This window comes from Squalius cephalus (genome assembly GCF_949319135.1).
Source record: "Squalius cephalus genome assembly, chromosome: 14".
Taxonomy (NCBI): Eukaryota; Metazoa; Chordata; class Actinopteri; order Cypriniformes; family Leuciscidae; genus Squalius; species Squalius cephalus.
Window position 1 is genome coordinate 6,229,779 of NC_137135.1, and position 21,247 is coordinate 6,251,025.

General features: G+C 38.6%; 1 protein-coding gene across 3 annotated transcripts in view; it reads left to right on the top strand.

Moving 5' to 3' along the window:
* gria3b (glutamate receptor, ionotropic, AMPA 3b) overlaps window positions 1-21,247 on the top strand; it is a 144,136-nt gene that overhangs the window by 88,839 nt on the left and 34,050 nt on the right. For all 3 annotated transcript variants that reach the window (XR_013823466.1, XM_079892301.1, XM_079892302.1), the window contains exons 5-11: window positions 2,158-2,211; window positions 3,087-3,248; window positions 4,647-4,814; window positions 7,244-7,348; window positions 10,287-10,394; window positions 12,736-12,942; window positions 17,280-17,653. Coding sequence is in view for 2 of the 3 variants with exons in the window: in XM_079892301.1 (XP_079748427.1) it covers window positions 2,158-2,211; window positions 3,087-3,248; window positions 4,647-4,814; window positions 7,244-7,348; window positions 10,287-10,394; window positions 12,736-12,942; window positions 17,280-17,653 (1,178 nt within the window). In the remaining variant the exon portion in view is untranslated. The remainder of the gene's footprint in view (window positions 1-2,157; window positions 2,212-3,086; window positions 3,249-4,646; window positions 4,815-7,243; window positions 7,349-10,286; window positions 10,395-12,735; window positions 12,943-17,279; window positions 17,654-21,247) is intronic.

A 21,247-nucleotide genomic window follows, 5' to 3' on the forward strand; every position in this document is an offset into this window, starting at 1 on the left:
ACATGCGTCATGCCAGGTTTGAGTAGCCAAATGGCATTGGTTCTCATGTGTGTTGTTACCAATCAATGGTTTGGCCCTGTTTACACCTGTATTAAGATGAGTTATGGTCGATCGGATCACAAGTGGACGACACCAACTACTGGTGTAAATGCGGTCTAAAGGGTTTTGAGCTTGTCCAGTTTCCACCACTTCCAGAGGTAGTTGAAAACTCATTCGACCGGATTGCTTTCGTAATGTAAACACTCTTGTGAATGTGTTCGAACAGACAAAGAAGACCGTCTGCTCTCCGTCTACTGACCTAATGAGTAAGCATTATGGGAAGAGCTCTAGCCAGACAGGATTTAAACTTTATCAGCTGGAGACCCAAGTTTGGTTTGAAGATGAGAAGCGTACCAAACACAATGTTCTCTCACCTTCCCTGATTTCTAGCATACGCTCACAGCGTTCGGCTGGTCTTGCGGCTGTCAGAGCAGAAACAGAGATTCTTCTCTCCGTGTGTATTCCGTGTGTATTCCCATTCTCCGTGTGTAAATTGCGTCAGCTGATTTCGTCCATTAGAATGAAAGATCTGAAAAAACACATACATTTACCTTTCCCATAGACCCTCCCCTCGAGGAAATCAGGACAGAAGTGGATGAAAGTGGACAAACGAGATGGATTAAGTAAATGGGAATGTGTCTCCCTTGTCTACTTGTGATCCGATCGACCAAAACGCATCTTAATAGCAGGTGGAAGCAGGGCCTTTGATAACTAGAATATTTTTTAACAACTGAAATTTTGTTCTGTTTTCCTGCAGAAAACATGTAATGCATGAGTCATGGAAACTACTGCTATGTTTCTTTTCATTCTTTTTTGGGCTTGACAGCGCCTAGTCACTGTCTACTGGTGTTCTGCACAACATCTCATTTTTGAAGACATGAGAGTTAATAAATGGTGACAAGAGTTTCATTTTTGGCTGAACAAGTGTTTCTGTCTAGAATAGTGTTATTGCTCACTTGTTCTCTGCTCTTTCCTTCATGATCTTCTGCTCAGGAACTCTGTGATATTATTTCCATTTCATAGCATGTTCTGAATTTGCAGTGTTGCTGCTGTCAGAATGGACCAGTGTGCGCAAGCAGGCATACTTCTCTTGTGCTACATTTTCCACGCATAGGAAAAGGGTAATAAAGTCTTTTCAATTTGCATTAATTCAATTGAACTTTCTCAGAAACGAGGTTTAAAAACTGCCCTGTTTTCTATCGAGCTGCTGTGAGTGAGTGGAGGCGGGGGGCAATTTGCATATTCATGCATCCTCGTATAATAAATGAAGCAAGGGTGTAGAGTTACATTCAAGCTATTGTAAGGCATTAAGAAATTATTTTCACTGGGATTTTTTTTTTAAATATGTAATTTCACTTGCCGCCACCTATTGGTGGTTTAGTTTCATGTTTAAAACTATCATTGCATTTTTTTTTTCTTGTATATTCGAATCTTTATTTAAAACATTAATCTCATAACATTTGGCTATTTATTGCAGTTGCAATTTTGCAGTGTAAATTATTTAGTTTGATTGATATCAGCCCCGTTTTATTATTATAACTGAATTTATTGATCAAATGTAAGAATTTGACATGAAATATGCATACATTTAATAAAGTAAAAATAAAAATCGGCCTTTATAAAGGTAAATAACAGAAATAGAAAATATCACAAACATGCAGATTTAAGTATGTAAAAGCTGATAGAACACTGATGAGAATATTGCTTCAGACTAAATGATATTTAAACCCCAAAATTCCCCAACACTGATCTTGCACACCCCTCAGCTGATGTGCAGTTGCGCTCCTGCCTGAAGTGAACACTGTCTGCACGCTTCACTAAAGGCCACTAAGACCCGAGGTCTGAGGTGAAGGTTGCAGGGCCAGAGAGGCATCAGAGACGCCCAGGAGGGCAGAGTTATGTTGAGATTTGTCCATGTGTTATTCCCGTTGGCCAGCGTACAGTAGGAAGCACGTCAGAGACTGCCAGTCGCTTCATGTGGAAACATCCATCATTGTGGAGTGTCTTTGTCACTTAAGACAGAGTAAATGGAGAGAGAAGCTCACCTGAGGGACGATGTACAGCCCCTGCGCTCTTCTTACATGGATTGTAAACTGTTATTGATTCTCTTTCCTGTAGGTTGTGACACTCGGAAAGAACAGTCGGGGTTACCATTACGTTATTGCCAATCTGGTGAGTTTCAGCACCTTCACACACTAACTAAACAAGAGAGAAATAATGGAAGTTCATTGGCAAATAAGAATGTTCAAGAAAATGAAAAGATACTTTATTAAACATCTAGTGCAAAGCATGATTTTTTATTTTTTTTTATTGTAAAAAAACATTTTGTTGGATGCAAAAAAAAAAAAAAAGGTGTAATAATCAAGTAAAATATATTATCTTTTTGGTTAGACTTTATTTTGAGGTGTCATTGTTACAGTGTAATTATACATTTAATTACGGAGTAATATTAATTAACAACATGTACTTACTATAGGGTTAGGGTAGGATTAGGATTTGGTTGAGGGTTAGTTGCATGTAATTATGCATAATTTACTGTAATTACTATGGTAAGTAAATGTAACATATGTAACAAGGACACATATTTTTCAACGTACCTTAGATGCAAGTGCATTTACACTTCTCAGTAATTATTTTAAAACATTATTCTCCATTTCAATTTTTTGAAGTAATCACTTTGAATCATGAATATCAGTTTTTGTGGGCAACCTTGAAATAACTTGACATGTCATAAATGATCTGATACTCACTTACCTTGACGCACATATGGGGGTCACAATGGGAAACTACTTCTTGTTTTATGGTTTTCTTATTATAATATGCAGTGAGGTAATACCTGTTTATACTCAAGAAACCCCAGTGATTGGCCATATTACGCTTTTCCCCTTTTGGGTTTTGAACCAGAAACATCAAGTTGCTAATCCAGAGATTTGACCACTTACTGTACATTCACTCTATACACATGAGACCTTCAATCTCTACAAAAACATGATGTTTGTTATATATATCCTAACTTTCTTTTTTATTTCCTTCATCTCTTTCCACAGGGCTTCACCAACATCAGTCTGGACAAGGTGTTTCTCGGCGGAGCAAACATTAGCGGCTTCCAGATAATCAATCCTGAAAACTCAGTGGTACAGCAGTTTCTCCAGAGATGGGACCGTCTAGATGAAAGAGAGTTTCCTGAAGCTAGAAACACACCTCTGAAGGTCTGAAAGTACTTTTTTTTTTTTTTTAAAACAACATAAAATCATTGATTTAGTTTCTTCTTCTTCTTCTGATCTTTGACTTTCTCTTTCTTTGACTGTTTTCTTGAATTTTTCCCTTCTTGCATCAGTCGATATATTGACATTCAGCCCGAGGTTCTATTAAAGCTGGGGCTCAATTTACATCTAATTAAACAATGATCATGAGATGAATAGATTTCAAATGCCATTTAATTAAGGTTTTATTATGGATGGCTGAGTAAGAAGTGACTGTGCTTTCATCGAACCAGTGAGCTGGCAAAGAACACACCTGAATGTTATAAAGAAAAGTCACCCAAAAAGTGAAAGATTATATTTTCCATAAATAAAATGAAGCTTTCTTAGGGGACCACTACTATATTTTGCATTGTGACATTATATTTATGAAAATTAAGTACATTTCACCTCAATGGGTCATTTTATTTTTATTATTATTACATTTTGATTTATTCTGTAACACTTTACTTAAAGCCTTTATATATAATGCATTATAAAAAATATTTTTCTCTTATGCCTTGTTATGCACCTTATAATGCATTGTATGATCTCATGAATAATTGTAACCACAGTTATAATACATTATAATACTTATGTTACGCCTTTAGTATAATGCATTACAACACATGACAAACAACCAATTTCAGAAGTAACAATGAATCTGCAAATATTATAATGCATTTTAAGAGTTACAATTATTTATGAAAATATATAATGAATTATAACATAAATTATGAATATCTTTCAAAACGTACTGTTGAAATGTGCACATGCAGCCACACACACTTTACTAGTGTGAAAAGTCTTTTCCAAGACAGTATTTTAATGAAGGCATCAGAAGGCATTTTGAATTGAGAATGTAAATGTGCAATGTATGTCTCCTTTGATGTTACTTTTGTTATATTGCATTCATTTTAGTCGCAAAATTTCTTGCTACAGTATTGTCGCTTTGAAGAGATACAAAACAATACAACAGTGTAGCTCACAGCAAATGAGCAGATGCCAGCTTGTTCTCTTTTCTTGGTTGAAATGGGATGTAATTACAGGTTGCACAACAATAGCAGCAAAACCCTGTAGAGTCTCACATAACTAAACATTTTACATATCTCTGTAATTAGAAACCTGGTTAACACTCTTTACATAGCAAGAAACAATGTGCAAGCTACACCCCTTTGCCTACTATGATTACATGCAGTAATGCATCGCAATTATCCTTCATTATGTACATCAACATGTGGACCTGGAAGAGGGCAGCCTATTTTAACCCTCTTCAAAGTGTTTACTTACCGATAATGTGTTTGCTTATTTTAAAGCACTCTAACAAATAACTGTTAATGTGAGGTGCTTACCGGTTGTTGTGTACAGTACACTTCAGCGCTGTCTTACGACGCCATCCTGGTGATCGCGGAGGCGTTCCGGTACCTGCGCCGCCAGCGAGTGGACGTGTCCCGACGGGGCAGTGCTGGAGACTGCCTGGCCAACCCTGCCGTCCCCTGGAGCCAAGGAATCGACATCGAGCGAGCTCTCAAAATGGTACGCTTTCAAGATTCTTTGAGTCTTTCAGCTTTTACGAAAAGGACAATAACTATTTGTAATCTGTCAATGTTTAATTCAGATGGTCAGAGTCATGTCTCCGTATGATTCAGTCGTGATACTACAACACATTCAAATGTATTCTTACGATTCAAAGCAGAATTGTTATTTTACGGGTTTCTTTATTTTTGGGTCATTCCTACAGTGTGGTGGATTTTGGACTGTCTGTCATGAAAACACACTGGTCAAACTCAGGCTAGTATAACCAAATAATCCTGACCAAATATTTCAGATTTCACATTTAAATTCTGTGGAGTCCGTCCACCCTGTTACACAGAGGCGGACAGAGTACACAGCTACATTACTTGAGTAAAAGTACAGATACCCCTTGCTAAATTTTACTCAAGTACAAGTAAAAGTACTACAGTCAGATGTCTACTTAAGTAAAAGTACTAAAGTACTTGTTTTTAAAAGTACTTGAGTATCAAGAGTACAAGAGTACATTTTCTAAATATTGCATTACTACTGCCACAGTGCTTACATTGGTAAACACAGCAAACACTCGAAGCGAAAACTATCATTAACTTGTTCAGAAAATTGAAATAGTCTGGCGAGGTGGGGCCACGGCTTGGCACATTCCCGGGATGCAATATTTTTTTCCCCAGGATGGTAGGGGAAGACTCATGAATATGCATTAAGGAAGTCATCCCTGATTGGTCTGATGACCTACCCCTAACCCCACCCCTAAACCTACCCGTCACTTGGGGTCTTATGACCTCCATAACCCTGCCCCTAAACCTACCCGTCACTGGGGTTAAGACCAATCAGGGATGACTTCCCTAATGAATATTCATGAGTCTTCCCCTACCATCCTGGGGAAAAAAATATCGCTCCCAGAATGGACCTGCTGCGCCTTCATCCATTGTTTCGTCCATGGTTTCTTCTCTTATCTAAATCTGACCATGGAGTTGACTTTGGCGGAAAGCTGAAAGTGATTGCTGATAGGCTGTCCCAATCAGTGGCGCCTGCACAATCCAATCACATTTGAGAGGGTTTCCGAGATGTTTCTTTTTTCCTTTTTTTTTTTTTTTAGAAGAAGTAACGGGTACTCACAGTTATGGATAGAAATGTAGTGGAGTAAAGAGTACAATATTTGCCTCTCAAATGTACTTGAGTAAAGTCATGAGTACTCCCCAAAAATGATACTCGAGTAAAGTACAGATCCCTAAAAATTGTACTTAAGTACTGTACAGAAGTAAATGTACTCAGTTACTGTCCGGCTCTGCTGTTACATGACATTTTTACTTGACAGGGTGGATGTTTAAAGCTTATGAAGCCCATTATTAGCTAGAACAACATGCAAGTAGAAGAGTTATATAATATTTTTTGAAAATATTAACAACAATTTTCATGTCCAGTATAAATTGATACAACAGGGCAGACATGTTATGTTTTATGCAATATCACGCAATAAGTCTTCTAAAAATGAGGAAAATAGAGAAAAAACGATGACTGTGTTAGGCAGGTGCAGACAGACAGGTGATGATCAGGGGAAAAAAGTACAAATGCAGAGTTTAATAACAGTCCAACAGATAATACATACATAAACTCTAACCAGACCGGACAAACACTGAGTGAAGGCGAGGAACTTAAATACCCGTGGTGATTCTGTGATGATGATTAGTTTCCATGGGAACTGATGAGTGGCGGGAAACTCAAACAAAGGAACACATGTGACTAATGAAAACAAACTAAAAGTCCATGAAAACTAAACTAAGAATAAACACAATTGAATAAGTGTAACAGACTGGTCCTTGCTTTGCTCATGGGCTGCGTTCCATTCCACTTTTAGACATGCACTCGCGAACTTCCCTAAGCAATCCCTGCCGCCATTTTGAAGTGTGTTCCACTTCGTGAAGTGGACGAGGGAAGTTTATATGGACAGACCCTCGTCCCCTCGATTTTGACTGAGGGAGCAAGTCTGCTCTGATGTACACTTCAAGCTGCTCTATATCCCACAATTCAACTTGACTCAACTAAGGCTGGATCCCAAATGGCACACTTCATGTGGACTCGCGGTCTCGTGGCCTTAAATTACGCGTGCTCGCCAAGTGTACGGGTCCGCAGGGTATCCCATTCGGCATTTCAGCACTCAGAAGTGTGCTCACGAGCGCCGCCTTTGTGCTCTCGATGCGGTCTTCGGCGAAGCCCGCACTTTCGCACCCTCTCCACGAGTTACCTACCCAGGAATCATTGCAAAGTTGCGAACGCCCCATCAGATAAATGAGGGGAGGAGTTTTGTGGCTGTTTGACCTTTGAAAAATGAAAGTTGACTAACAGTTGATGTAAAATATGCAGTATTGTTTCATGGGGACATTAAATCCTCCAAACTGTAGGAATGACCCTATTGTTGTTGTTGTTGTTGGCAGGTCCAGGTGCCAGGGATGACCGGCAATATCCAGTTTGACAGCTTTGGTCGCAGATCAAACTATACTATTGATGTTTATGAAATGAAATCAGGGGGACCAAGAAAGGTAAGTCAGCAGTCCATTTGCTGTGTAAGCTCACTGAGATCAGTGTAAGAACTCAAACCATGGTCCATTTCAAGACTTCCATTCACTCGAATTGATTTTTTTATGATAAATAGCATTATAGTTGTAAAAGGGAAAAAGCTGCACACTACAACAACTGTCTTATCTAGGAAGGGAAACAGATTCGTTACCAATATTGCCCTCCAAAAATGGCTTCTGTTTCTTAGGTTTGAGGTTATCTATATGCTAGTTTACTCCTAAAGTCTGACCAAATAAACTTTTGACATACATAGAAATAAAGTCAGAGAAAATAGACCAAAAATATTAATGACTTGCACTCCATGCTACAAACTAACTAAAAATAGCATGTTGAACTTGACACTCATGTTTGATTTTATCTTCACAACATTAAGGCTAGACATCACATATAAATAGATTTCACCATACTTCCCTACAGTAGTTTATGCTGTACACCATAGTACATTAAGACATTACATTCTGTATAAAAAGTTTTCAGAAATTATACATTTTGATGTGCAAAAATGCTCTAATATGCATATATTTCCAGAACAGAAACCTAAACATTGGATAAAGCAATCTAAAAAAATAAAAAAATAAATAATAATAATCATTTTGTTTACATATTAGAGTTCATTGATTTTGGATATCTCTTTTTATCACTCCATAAATCACACACATTTTCACCATTAGGAATAAAATGGTATATAAATCAAGAACAAATCTGTAAAAACCTTCAGAATATAAATTTGGTGCATGAAAGTGCTACTTTTTGCCTGTGGTGTCTTGCCTTAGCTGGTTGCAAAAGAAGTTGCTTGGACAAGCCCTCCAATATGTCCTAACTTCCAGTTTCAACAAGAAATACATAAAAAACAGTTCATCAAACCACTGCATGGGGTATTTAAAGGGATAGTTCACCCAAAAATGAAAATTATTCCATAATTTACTCCCCCTCAAGCCATCCTAGGTGTATATGACTTTCTTCTTTCAGCCGAACACAATCAGAGTTATATTAAATAATATCATTTTTCCTAGTTTTGCAATGGCATCGAATAGCGCCCGAGTTTTTGAAGCTCCAAAAAGCGCATCCATCCATCCAGGCCCGGTTCACCCTCAATCACAATCAAGAGCACCCTCAGTTGATACTTTAATAATGTGCATGTAATAATCCAGTGCATATTTGTGTTAGTGCTCTGAAGAATGTCAAACGTATCTATTTACAATGTGTTTTTGCAGCGGTGAGCAATGTAGCCACTCACAGACATAGTTGTTGATCTCTTAAACGCAATGACCAATCAGAGGTGTTTAAGTTAGTCAGAATCCACTCACCGCTCAAAATGTGATTTTTATTCAGCGCTGAGTTATGCTGGCCTTTGAAACCTCTCATTAACAAAAAAAGTGTAGACACAATTAGTCTTGTCAAAAGAACCGACTTCGCTACCAAGTCGGCTTCAATGATCAACGCTTTAAAAACATGTTGTCTTTGACGCTCTTCACCGAGCGCTTACACAGATACACACTGTCTATCAGCAGATCCCAAATATATCCACTGATAGACGCCTGCTTTCAAACGCTCCCGTGTGTGAAGCATATCATTGTAGCCAATCAGAGAAATATATGTTAAGCTCGTAAACACAATGGCCAATCACAGACATATATTTTGAGCGCATGAAGACAATGGCCAATCAGATGCGTTAAATAATCCATTCAACAGCGCTCAAAATACTGTGGGGGAATGCTGGAATCGTCACATTTTTAACATTGACTTGGTACCGAAATCGGTACTTTTGACAACACTTGACACAATGTAAGTAGGAGGTTTATGGTCAATTGTTGGCGGCTTCATTGATTATAATAGAACTTTGTGAGATCGCGATGTACTGACAAAACGACAGCGTTTTAGTGATTGTAAAGCGAGAGGTCTTGGCTTGCTTTCGAGGCTTTGAATAGTGCCTGAGTTTTTGAAGCTCCAGAAAGAGCCTCCATCCAGCATAGATTTATTTAATGGATTATATAGGCTGAAGCCTCGAAAGCGAGCCAAGACCTCTCGCTTTACAATCACTAAAACGCTAAGATATTCAGCCAAGATATTATTTAATATAACTCCGATTGTGTTTGGCTGAATGAAGAAAGTCTTATACACCTAGGATGGATTGAGGGTGAGTAAATTATTGGATAATTAAAATTGTTGGGTGAACTATTCCTTTAAGGCCACTATTCCCAAACAAAATAGTTTACCAAACCAATGACCTACAGCAGCTTGAATCAACATAACCAGTATTCATTAGCTTTCTTGTGAGCTAATAGCAACAGCCCTTTATAAAACACAGGAACAATCTCTGTGAAAAAGAGTGGTTTAGCCCAAGGTTAGATGGGGTCATGGTCGGTAAAGAGACGTACATTGACAGTGACTGTCAGAAGTGATGTACAAGACTGTGTTGGACCCCTGTGCAGTGTCACCTCGGTGATGCCCTAGTGGCTAGTGCTATGCTAACGGTTCTGACACATGCCACTCAACCACTAAACAACTCAAGCATATAACAAAGAGAAAACGCACTGCACCTTTTGATAACAGAATGCGGCAAGCAAAACCCAGTTGAGTTTTAGCTGAAGAGAATTACATCCAAGAGTAACTTCCAGCTTCTGCATCCCTGGAAATTTCACCATAAGCATATTTTTTCCCATTTAACAAATGTCAGCCAAGAATTTGCCTTTTTTGTTTAACTCCATGCAATAACCGCAGCAGCACAGAGACCTAATACTTTTTTAATGAGCACAATCTAATGAGAGCACACATCCACAACAGCTCCTTAGCCGTTGTGGATGGGCTGGGGGGGGGGGGGGGGGAGTAAATGCTATTTACCATTGGTGCAGTAAAAAATATCTGCTGTTTGATAATAACATGAACGTTTTCTCTTTGCAGATCGGATACTGGAACGAGTTTGAACGCTTTGTTAATATAATGGATCAGCAGTTCACCAACGATTCCTCCTCAGTGGAAAACCGAACAATTGTGGTCACTACTATTATGGTACACGCTCCATGACGTTTTAAACGTGTCGCATATTCTGCCCATCAGGGTCATGGTGTTGACTCCTAGATTGATACATTCTGTCCTGGGCGGGTAGAAGTACATTTCTTTTGTGTTGCTTTCCATCCACTCATTACACGTTGAAACAGTCGAACGCAAGGAAAAGCGGCGCATGAGTGTTTCAACTGTATTCGTGTGGGTGTCAAAGCATTTTGATTTTCCATATATCAGTGGCCTGTCGTAGCAGTGACATCACAATAACGGCATTAGGTATGATGGTTTTACATTGACATCATCAAAGTAGACATTCAATGCATATGTAGGTAAGACTTGTTTCCACTCATCAAGTAAATGGTCAATGACACATGAGCTAGAACAGCAAGCTAACGCTTACCGCACCAAAGAAGGGTTCGATGGTTTGCCTCTGGCAAAGTACAAGCGTATTTGAGCAAGGCCATGAATGAGGCCTTTGCACAGATCCACTTTACATTGACCAGAGGACTGCTCATTGCTGACGTATCACTTCATCTCCCGCTGTTAACAACGTTAGCTTTAGCATCAGCCTCCAATTGGCAAGGCGAATACACATCTCTGAGGAATTCAAATCAATGCTCACAACATCATCCCATGTAAAACAGCAATCGCTTGTGATTGTTTAGTTTCACCAAAAACCAAGGTCATTCTTTCAAATGACTTGGATGTGAGCAATTAAACCAGCAGCTGTCTGTTATTCCATCAGTGGGATTCAGGAGGAAAACAATCACACAAAGGATGAGGTGAGAGGATACATTCAGCACAGAACAAACAAACCATCGCTAACCCACTGGTACCCTAATTGTCTCTGACTCTAATGGGATGCGTTCTCTCTGCGAGAAGCCATATTGTTTGGTAATAATGATGTGCTTAAAAAAGCAAGCCGCTGCCGCAGTGTTTGAAATGGGGGCGAAAGAGAGGATAAAACCAGCTTGCACAATTTTCTTTGTTCAAATCTGTATGTTGACAAAGTGCTTTTAAGTTTGGATTCTAACGATGGCTTTGTTTTTTGCTTCCCTACTGAAAAGACCATATATTGTGTTTTTGGATGCTGGGCCCCAGCATGACACGCTGGTGTGCTGGTGTAAATAGCTAAACCAGTTCGTCAGCCAGCATCACCAGAATGACCATGCTAGTCGACCTGTGCTGGTCCACCAGCTAGAAAGAAACGGCAATACCTAGCATAAACCAGCCTGAAATTCATGCTGGTGGAAGCTGGTCTTTTTAGCAGGGCTATGTTCAATGTCCTTTCTGTTGGAATGATAAAGGCTTCTGGCGCATATAGGTGCAACGTGCTTGAACAGAATCAACACTATGATTCCTCTGCAGTCACTGCCATTTACTTCATGAATCGGATTCCTTCTCACTTCATACGTTCTTGCCTACCTCACCTACCTCACCTACCTCACCTACCTCACCTGTCACCCTCAACTTATGCCAATGCATCTCAGACCCTTGGGATATTGCACCACGGCCGTGAGTGTGTGTGTGTGTGTGCGTGTGAAAGAGAGAAGCAGAATCGAACCTACTTTTGTTTGTCTCCAATGCTCTTCGTGGTCTCAGACCTCGTTTACACCTGATATATCATCCATCTCAAAGGTTTTGATCCCAAGACCAAGATCAAAACTAAACCTCTCAAAGCACAAACCCAAACCAAGACCCAGCCACCTAAGAACCAGGCTGCCAATTGTCAATGAACCAAAACACAATAAAGGTGAATTTCTAACACTGTATATAGTCAGTCAAGGCCATGAACTTCTTGCAACTTTTCTGTAGCTACTTTAAAAGATACCGTGCCAACTTAAGAGTTATATAATTGTTACCTATAATGATAACACTGGAACTCAGACAGCCACAAGCCAAGTCCCAAATCATGACCAGGCAGAATGTATGTAATTTCTTGAGATCTCAAGACCAAGAGTGCAAGATCCAGACTTTAACTCTTAGACTCTACACCAGGTGTAGACAACAATTCGTCTCAGTTGACCACTCGTGATTGGATCACCTAAGACAGATGTTAATATCAGGTGTAAAGAGGGCCTTAGAAGGAGCTGGGCGATTAGCTTTCTGACTACGGCCACATGTGGATCAATGTCCCGCAATTCCCTGTCTGCTGCTTCTGTCGTTCCTCTTGTATGTGTTCCAGTTTGGTGGATTATGTGTGTGAGAGAATGGGTGGGTATGAATATCCCAGCATGCCTGCATGCCTGTGACTGATAAGCTGTCGGTGGGCTCTGGTGCCTGTGACACCAGACAATGAAAGCAATAAGCAAAGATGGTAATAAATGAGTGTGTGTTTGATTAACAGGAAGCACCATATGTGATGTACAAGAAAAACCACATGCATCTGGAAGGCAATGACAAGTATGAGGGCTACTGTGTCGATTTAGCTTCTGAGATTGCCAAACATGTTGGGATTAAGTACAGACTGTCCATAGTCATGGACGGAAAGTATGGCGCCCGAGACCCTGAGACCAAGACTTGGAACGGGATGGTGGGTGAACTAGTCTATGGGGTGAGTAGTGGATCTCGCAGTGAAACACTAACCTTCCTTCTGCAGTTGTCTCTTGTATTCATGAACCTTGCATAAATGATATAGAGAAATTGCTGTCAAATAAGGCGTTGGAAGAAGTGAATTGCCTTTTTGTCTTCCGTTCATGGGAAAGAGCGTGGGGAAACTGACTGGAAATGTCTGGGTGTCATTCAACTATAACTGCAGCCAGACAGTGCGGGTGGCGACATTGTGTCTTAAACATGCTCCTTCCCAGCATGCACTGCTTTGATTTCCTCTCTATGCTGTTGGATCTCAAAGGCACCTTTCAGAGTGTGCCCAGGCAGCCCGCCATTTTTGCATTTGTCAAAGCGCTCCCCTGCTATAAATGGAGGAAAACCCAGAGAAATCACTTCCAATTCCCCGAGCCGACATTCAAGAATGAAGACCATATACAAAATGCATGAGGGTTAGGCTACCTCATCTGTTCAATTTCCTTACCATCAGCCAGAGAGATTGCCTGGTTTTGATGTGCTAACGTTGGAAATTATACTCAAATTATTCTCAAAATGAAAAAAATGTGGAGATAAAATGAAAAAATATCACCACCTAGAAACCATTGAGCATAGTAGTTGGCCCCCTTTCAGCTCAGATAGTCAGGACGGACGTTTCTCAGCCACGTTTGACCTTTTGACAAATATATTTATCTGATTTTGCAAGTCTTTCAAAGGTTATCTCACAGAATGGCCTTTCAATATATAGTCATCAATGCTAAGCTTTTTCGTAATGGCTTGTAGTGTAGCGAATTACTTTTTCAAAAGCGTATAGCTTGACTGTACTTTAACTGCTTCAGATTATGGGTAGCTTGGGAAGCTACACTTTTAAAATAACTTCCCCAACACTGATTGATACTATAATCATGTAATCAAATTATAATCATATGATCCACTCCTGTCATCTCTTGACTCAAAGTTTTCAGACAGTGACAGCTCTGTGCTTTTATAAGGCAAATGTAGAAACGCTACAGCGTTCGTGGATTTGTTTTCCTTTACTTGCCATAAGCAGATTAAAAAAACGAAATGAATCCTCTTGGATTCTTTTAAATGAAATAAATGGATTAGTTGACATGGAAGTGTTATTTCATCTCTTTTTTTTCTTTCTTTCATGTTTTATCAACAGGTCTGCTTTTAATCTCAATTGGATTTACCTGCGCAAGTTTGTGCAATACATAGCTAATTTCAAAGCTAGAAAGATCACACGCGATTATTTATCTAGCGTGCCGTAGACGTTGAGAGTTTTGAGGCATATTTCTTCCTCACTGATAAATCACTTCTGGTAGACTCTTAATTAGCTATTTATATGCAAATGATTATATGATTTATTGAGACAGTACACCGGAGTTCCATTCACTACAACCACAAGATAAAAGGATATTAATATTTGTAGAGGCTTTTATAACCAGCGTTCACCTGCAGAGTTTCCGTGACCTTATACTTCCTGATTGCATAACTAATGTCCTCCTGGCTGAGGACACGTGTGAGATCAAATCTTTCACTGCCTTTTTATTATATGCTCGTGCTAGAGTGCCTCTGAGGATTATGGGAAGTGGAAAGCGGCTGTTCCTCATATCTGCAGCTCTCACAGCAACATTATGTGAAGCATGAGAAGGGAAGCGTCGAAAAAAGATTTTCCAACAAAGTCTCCTGCTTGTTCCGATTACGCTCTGTCTGTGGCCTGATACAGCAGTGTAGGGGTCACAGAAATTAACAAGACTCTTGCTATCTAGTCAAGTGAACGCTCAGCTGTCACTTCTGCGCTACACGCTCAAAAGCCTGTTGTGTTATGCCTCGCATGTGCTTCTCTGAGGCAGAGAAAGTCCTTTTCCTGGTTTCCTTCCAGACACCAAGGTCTGAGAAAACACAAAATGTCCGCCTTTCTAGCTCTAGATGTAATGTTCAGTGGCAGATGTGATTGATTCATCCAAATGTTGATAGAATGTTCCCGGTTCAACACAGTGTGGACAACATCTGATTACCTACTGAAAATAATTGAATCTGTCCTCTCTCTCAGTTTGTAAAAGCAAAAAATGGTGCTTATAAAGTAACGCACTAATCACTGTTTTGAAAGTAGTGCCGTAACATCTCTTTGTGGATTTGTCTCTGCAAATTATATCCAATTTTTCCAAAATCATGTGATGATTATATAAACAGAAACCTTGGCATGATACGTGCAAAGATACAGCAAACTCCACCAAAAGGAATTACCAGACTTTTATATGTCTACGCATGATTTAATCGTGTACGTCAGTTTAGCATGCTAAATGCTAAGTAGTAATTCCTGGTTGAGTAAAGCTACAAATAACATATTCTTGTTGTACCCGCTCTCAACTTAAGCAAAAGCTCCACACTTCAGCACAATGGTGAAAATATATTCTATTAAATGATAACAAATATATCCTGCTATATTATTATATTAAATGGTTATATATCTTGACATTAGTCTCATCTTGCTCAAAAAACCCAGTTTTAGTTAATGCCAAAAAATATTCATGTAGTCCCCCCAAAATATAGATCAATTAATCCTGCATTTTACAAATATAAGTGGATTGCACTCAATGAAATTAAGCTGTCACAAAATGATGGATAATTGTTTTACATATGCTTATTTTTTAATGAATTAAAATAGGAAAAATTCATTCTACCTCAAAAAGCTCAAATTATGCACTTTTTAGAGCAAAACTGATAAAACTGTTTTAACACACACAAAAAAAGACATCTGTGTATAAATCCATTGTATATTCCATTGTATAACACTTCTATTGTATATTGAGTGTCCCACACCATCAGCACCCAACACAGATCGAAGGCATTAAGAATCACTTTTTTGTTCAGTGAAATGAATGTACTATATTGTGCTGGACGATCTGTCCCGCGTTTCCCCCGACTGTGGCCTGAGACTCCGAGATAGACTCCAGCACGCCCCTGGCCTCCCTGTTTTGGAGAATGGATGAATCTACTATATTTTGTTTCAAAATATTTAGTCTTTAATATTTTGTATTTTGAGCAGATTTCATGGTGCTAGACAATTCAAATTCACCTCTCAATTATGCACCATTTATTTCTATATAAAATAATACAATAATGAGAAAAAAAAAATCATGTTAGTATTATTCTCAATTGATAGTGTTTAAGTAAAAAAATATATATAATATTTCATATTTAAAATCCAATTCATGGAAGGCAGATTGGTGCCATCTGATGGGAGAAATAAAGAAAATCCTATGTAATACCATGGTTTAGCCACTAGATGCCTGTATAGCCCTGTATATAAATATATGTGGGACGAGTGTTCCCTGTTAGCTTATAAGAGTATTTTCAGACATAATAACTTGCAATTGGAAATAGTTTTGCAATTGGACACATATTTAGACATTATCAAATGCTACTTCGTCCATAGTGACTGATTTGTAGATTGCACCCAAAAAAAAATCGCTGTGTATTTTAGAATTTTTCCAGTTTTCATTTTTGTCCATGAAAATCACAAATGTGACCATCTTAAGATTATCCTTTTCTACTGATTTTCAGAAAAAATACCAAGTTGCATACCATTCTGCTGAAGTAAAAAAAAAAAAAAAAAACTTGGGTCGGTCTAAAATGATGGTTAAATTATCTTTTATATTGCTGTTATTGTGGTTCTTGTTTTTACAAACTGAGGTTTGTCAGTGGTAACCAACAACAAGCCACCAAAGTAGTTGTACTGAAACCGGAATATTCCATTAACTCTTTCCCCGTCAGCGTTTTTTAAAAAGTTGCCAGCCTGTGCCAGCATTTTTGATCATTTTCACAAAACTTACTTGGCCCCTAGAATATTTTGAATGTCTGAAAATGCAATATATCAAAAGAAAGAACAAAGCCTTTGCTTAAAAAAAAAAAAAAAATTATTCTAGCTTCATGCATTAATTTGTATCAATACTTGAATGTGGGTAATTAAAAAAAAAAAAAGCCACATTTTGAACAAAATCATAAAACAAAAAACATGAAAATCATGTCTATGACGTGCATAGGGAATGCTTTTAGCGCTTGTATCTGCTACTTTGTTTGCCCATGTTTTAATCCGGAAATTCTCTACCCTTTCAGAAGTTGCGTAACAGCGCCACCTACCATATAAATTCAGTCAATGGCGGGGAAAGAGTTATGACCCTTTGCAGTATACAGCTTGAAGTGAATTTGCATCCTAGCCTTCCTTCTGAGAAATGAATACCTTGCTAACATCTGTAAATATACAGTAATATTGCATTGCTTGTTTATTGCACTGGCGCATGTTCTGCACTAACACGTTTTGTTCATGTCCCCGTTTTCCAGAGAGCAGATATAGCCGTTGCACCGTTAACAATCACGCTTGTGCGTGAGGAAGTCATTGACTTTTCTAAGCCCTTCATGAGTTTGGGCATCTCCATTATGATCAAGAAACCTCAGAAGTCCAAGCCGGGGGTGTTCTCCTTCCTGGACCCTCTGGCATACGAGATCTGGATGTGTATCGTGTTCGCCTACATCGGCGTCAGTGTGGTGCTGTTCCTCGTGAGCCGCTTTAGCCCCTACGAGTGGCACCTGGATGAGACTGATGAAGCCAAAGACCCCCAGACCCCTCCAGACCCGCCTAATGACTTTGGGATTTTTAACAGCCTGTGGTTCTCTCTTGGGGCCTTCATGCAGCAGGGCTGTGATATCTCACCAAGGTTGGTGCCTCATCCTGTCACTTTATAGTCATAAAGAAGGTGTCCACCCAGTCATGATGGGGGCAAATTTAGCATGATATAGGCTTGAGGAATGGGCCACACATGGGTTTGTCCATGGTTTCCATGTTGGCATCGTCTGAATTGGCCGCAGTATCGGCCATAAATGGCTTTGTCCCAGTATGGGCTAATTCAGTTTGCACAGTTCAATGAACAGACACTCGTTTAATGAACAGACTCTTTATCACTGGTGTAGATACAATTGGGTCCTGACTGACAAAACATCCCAGATTTTCAATACGACATTGGAAATCTGGGATTTTCTTATTCATCAATCATAAGACTGTGGGAATTCATTAGTCAAAATATGTGATAACGGTAACACTTTACAGTAAGGTTCATTAGTTAACATGAACTAAGAATGAGCAATACTTCTTCAGCATTCATTAATCTTAGTTAATGTTAATTTCAACATTTACTAATACATCATTAAAATCAAACGTTGTATTTGTTAACATTAGTTAATGCATTGTGAACTAACAATGAACAGCTGTATTGTTAGGAACTAACATTAAGAAAGATTAATTAATACTGTATTTTCTATTGTATTTTTAGTTTATTTAGCAGGGACAATGCAGAAACATTGCTGCAATATCAAGCAGCCGATGCTCCACATACAGACTCTAGTCCCTGGTCCCTTTTTTTTTTTATGATATTAAAACAATAACCAAATAACAATAATAAAAGAAAGACCATCAGTGTTCACACACCTGCTTTTGTTTGTACCACTTTTTTAGATGTCTTTGAAAAAAGTGAAACTCTATAACAAATGAATTGCTCAATTAATACATTAACTAATGAACCTTATTGTAAAGTGTTACCATGATAACTCATGCACATACCATGGTACTTGAATGTGGTGATTCAGTAACATGTCATTCAGTACTGTATATCAATGATACAAGCTCCACAATACGTTTCTGTAAGGGACTTTACCGACAAAGCACATTAAACACATTACAGCTCTAATTCCGAGGCTAATTCCAGTCTTTCACGTTTGAAAGAATATGCAGACACAGCTCTAGTTTTAATTTGTTCTTTTGTAAAGGATTAGCTGAGCAACATATTCTCATTTGGCTCTTTCTATGAATTTCTCATTTTTTGTTTGAGAAGTCCTACTGCAGCACTTTGTAGGCATCTGTGACGGAGATGTATGATTATTCACATTGTTCCTCCGTTTAACAGCAGGAAGTTGATTAATAATGACTCCGTTGTGCAGCTCGCTGTCATAGATCATTTTTCAGAGTCCCTTATATTCCCCACTGCCGGCTGCCAATTGAGTATTCAATAAAAATAAAAAAAAGATTCATAAATTTTACAATATCAGATATTAAATAAGATATTCAAAATATCTCAATAAATAACATACAGAAGACATATTTGCTGTGACATAAGATGGCACATTAATTGACTGAAATTTGAATTTTGTTTCATTTTAAGGTGAAGGCCAAGTATAGTAATCCATACTCGGAATCTGAATTTCATATAAAGGCAATTACATCTAATATTACACTATCATACTGATTCTAAAACTACACTAATGTTTAGTTTTTGCTCTAGATAGATTTTAATTTTCTTTTCCCATCAGTGCAATCCTGCCTGTGGCTTTTAACCAGCATTTGGCCCTGATCTGCAACACTAGCTATGTGGAACACTGTACAGCATTGATTGGTTATTACATCTTACATGACTGTATTGCTGCAGACTAGTTTTCAAATGGCTCTACAGTGTTATTAAAAGTCGTGTTAATTCAATAATTATATGACATAAGTCCACTAGAGTTTCTTCTTGTGTGTGTATTTCACAAACCTGCATGGTTGCGAGTGAATAATACAGTCTTCTAAAGGCCACTACCCTACATTCAGCCCAAGACAAGAAAACTCCACACTTACATCTGAATATATTGCATTTGCAAAAATTGCTTCTCCACGTAGCTAAATAGAAGCTCAGGATGCAAGTCGTGTATCTAAACGAAGTGGGTGAACGTAGAACAAATACAGCAGAAGTGCTGGACTACAGGTGAGGAATAAAACATGTCAAGATGACTTGATAGTGCAGAATAGAGATGATCAACCACTTGTACAAAGAATGAGACACAACGCTTTGACATTGCAATCTCGTCCTCTATGATACCAAATTCACCAAAGACATTTTAAATTGATTTGTAACAAATTTCCTAATCTAATGTTTTTCTTAGGCTTAAAGGGATAGTTACCCAAAAAACGATCATTCTTTCATCATGTATTCACCCTCATGTCATTCCAAACCCATAAGACTTTGGATGATCTTCAGATTAAGACATTTCAATGAAACCTGAGAGATTTCTATTCCTCCATTGAAAGCCCAGTTAACCAAAATTGAAAAGCTCATAAAGGCACCAGTAAACGAACCCATATGAATCGAGCTGTTTAATCCAAGGCTTCTAGAGACATTATCGCTTTACATGAACAGATTTAATGTAGGCTTTTATTTACATCTAAACAATGATAAACACACATACATATGCATTTAGAAAACACAGTCACTCACAGTTCTAGTCACTCACTAGAACAAACTTGGCCTGGGTTTCCCGATAGCGCTGTCTTTTAGCACGCTACGAAGACTCTTAAGGTATAACTTAACTAAAGGTATACCATTACTAGGCGTGTTCCCCGAACCATACCTTAGGAAGCTGCTTAAGATATACCTTCTTACGTGCGACGTTACCCGGTGCTGTCCGTGGCGATGCTGCTGAATTGGTTGATATCGATGGCTCGAGAATCAATTATTCTCTCGTGCAGGGGCTCTTTATGTGAGAAAGCGGTGTTCTTTATAAATGAAGCACTTCAGAAATAGTTGAAATTGCATTTATTAGGACTATTGGATATTATAAAAAATAATCCAAACTATAATAGTCTATAATAGCCTAGCCTACATATTTTAAAATTGTATCATATATTGCTGCCACAATAACCAAACATTTTACGTGCTTTCATCTCTTTCCCATTTTTGTTCGCTGAGGTGGAGCTGCGATGAAATATTGTTCTTGTAAATACTTTCCAGCATTTCAGTAATAAAAGTGTACATCTTACGTACGGTGCTCGGCAGTGATCAAAAAGGATTTAAACAGTGAATTTTGAATCTCCTCTTGTAAACTCAGATTCAGACTCAGGATTCAGACGGCAATTAAATTCCCACACGACCTGTTTGTCAAAAAACAATTTGGCCAGGGATTTTTACACGGGTTGGGTGAGAAAAAACATTGACATTATGGATTCGGACGGCAATAAAATCACTTACCCCTGTAAATGTTTAAAATACCGTACGAGCCCATGAGAAACAATTAGCGTCCGAATAGGACTTAACTGACAGTAGCCTATGCTTTCACTGGCCTTTGAAAGCGCTCCGCGGACGGCACCGTCTTTTAGAACAACTATTCGCTGTATCGCTGCCATAGTTTGAGCAAACTCCCCACCACAATCATTCCCTTTAATTAGACTATTAAGCCTTTAATGGTTCGGCAGCTGATGTACCTTTGGATAATATAATTAAAAATCT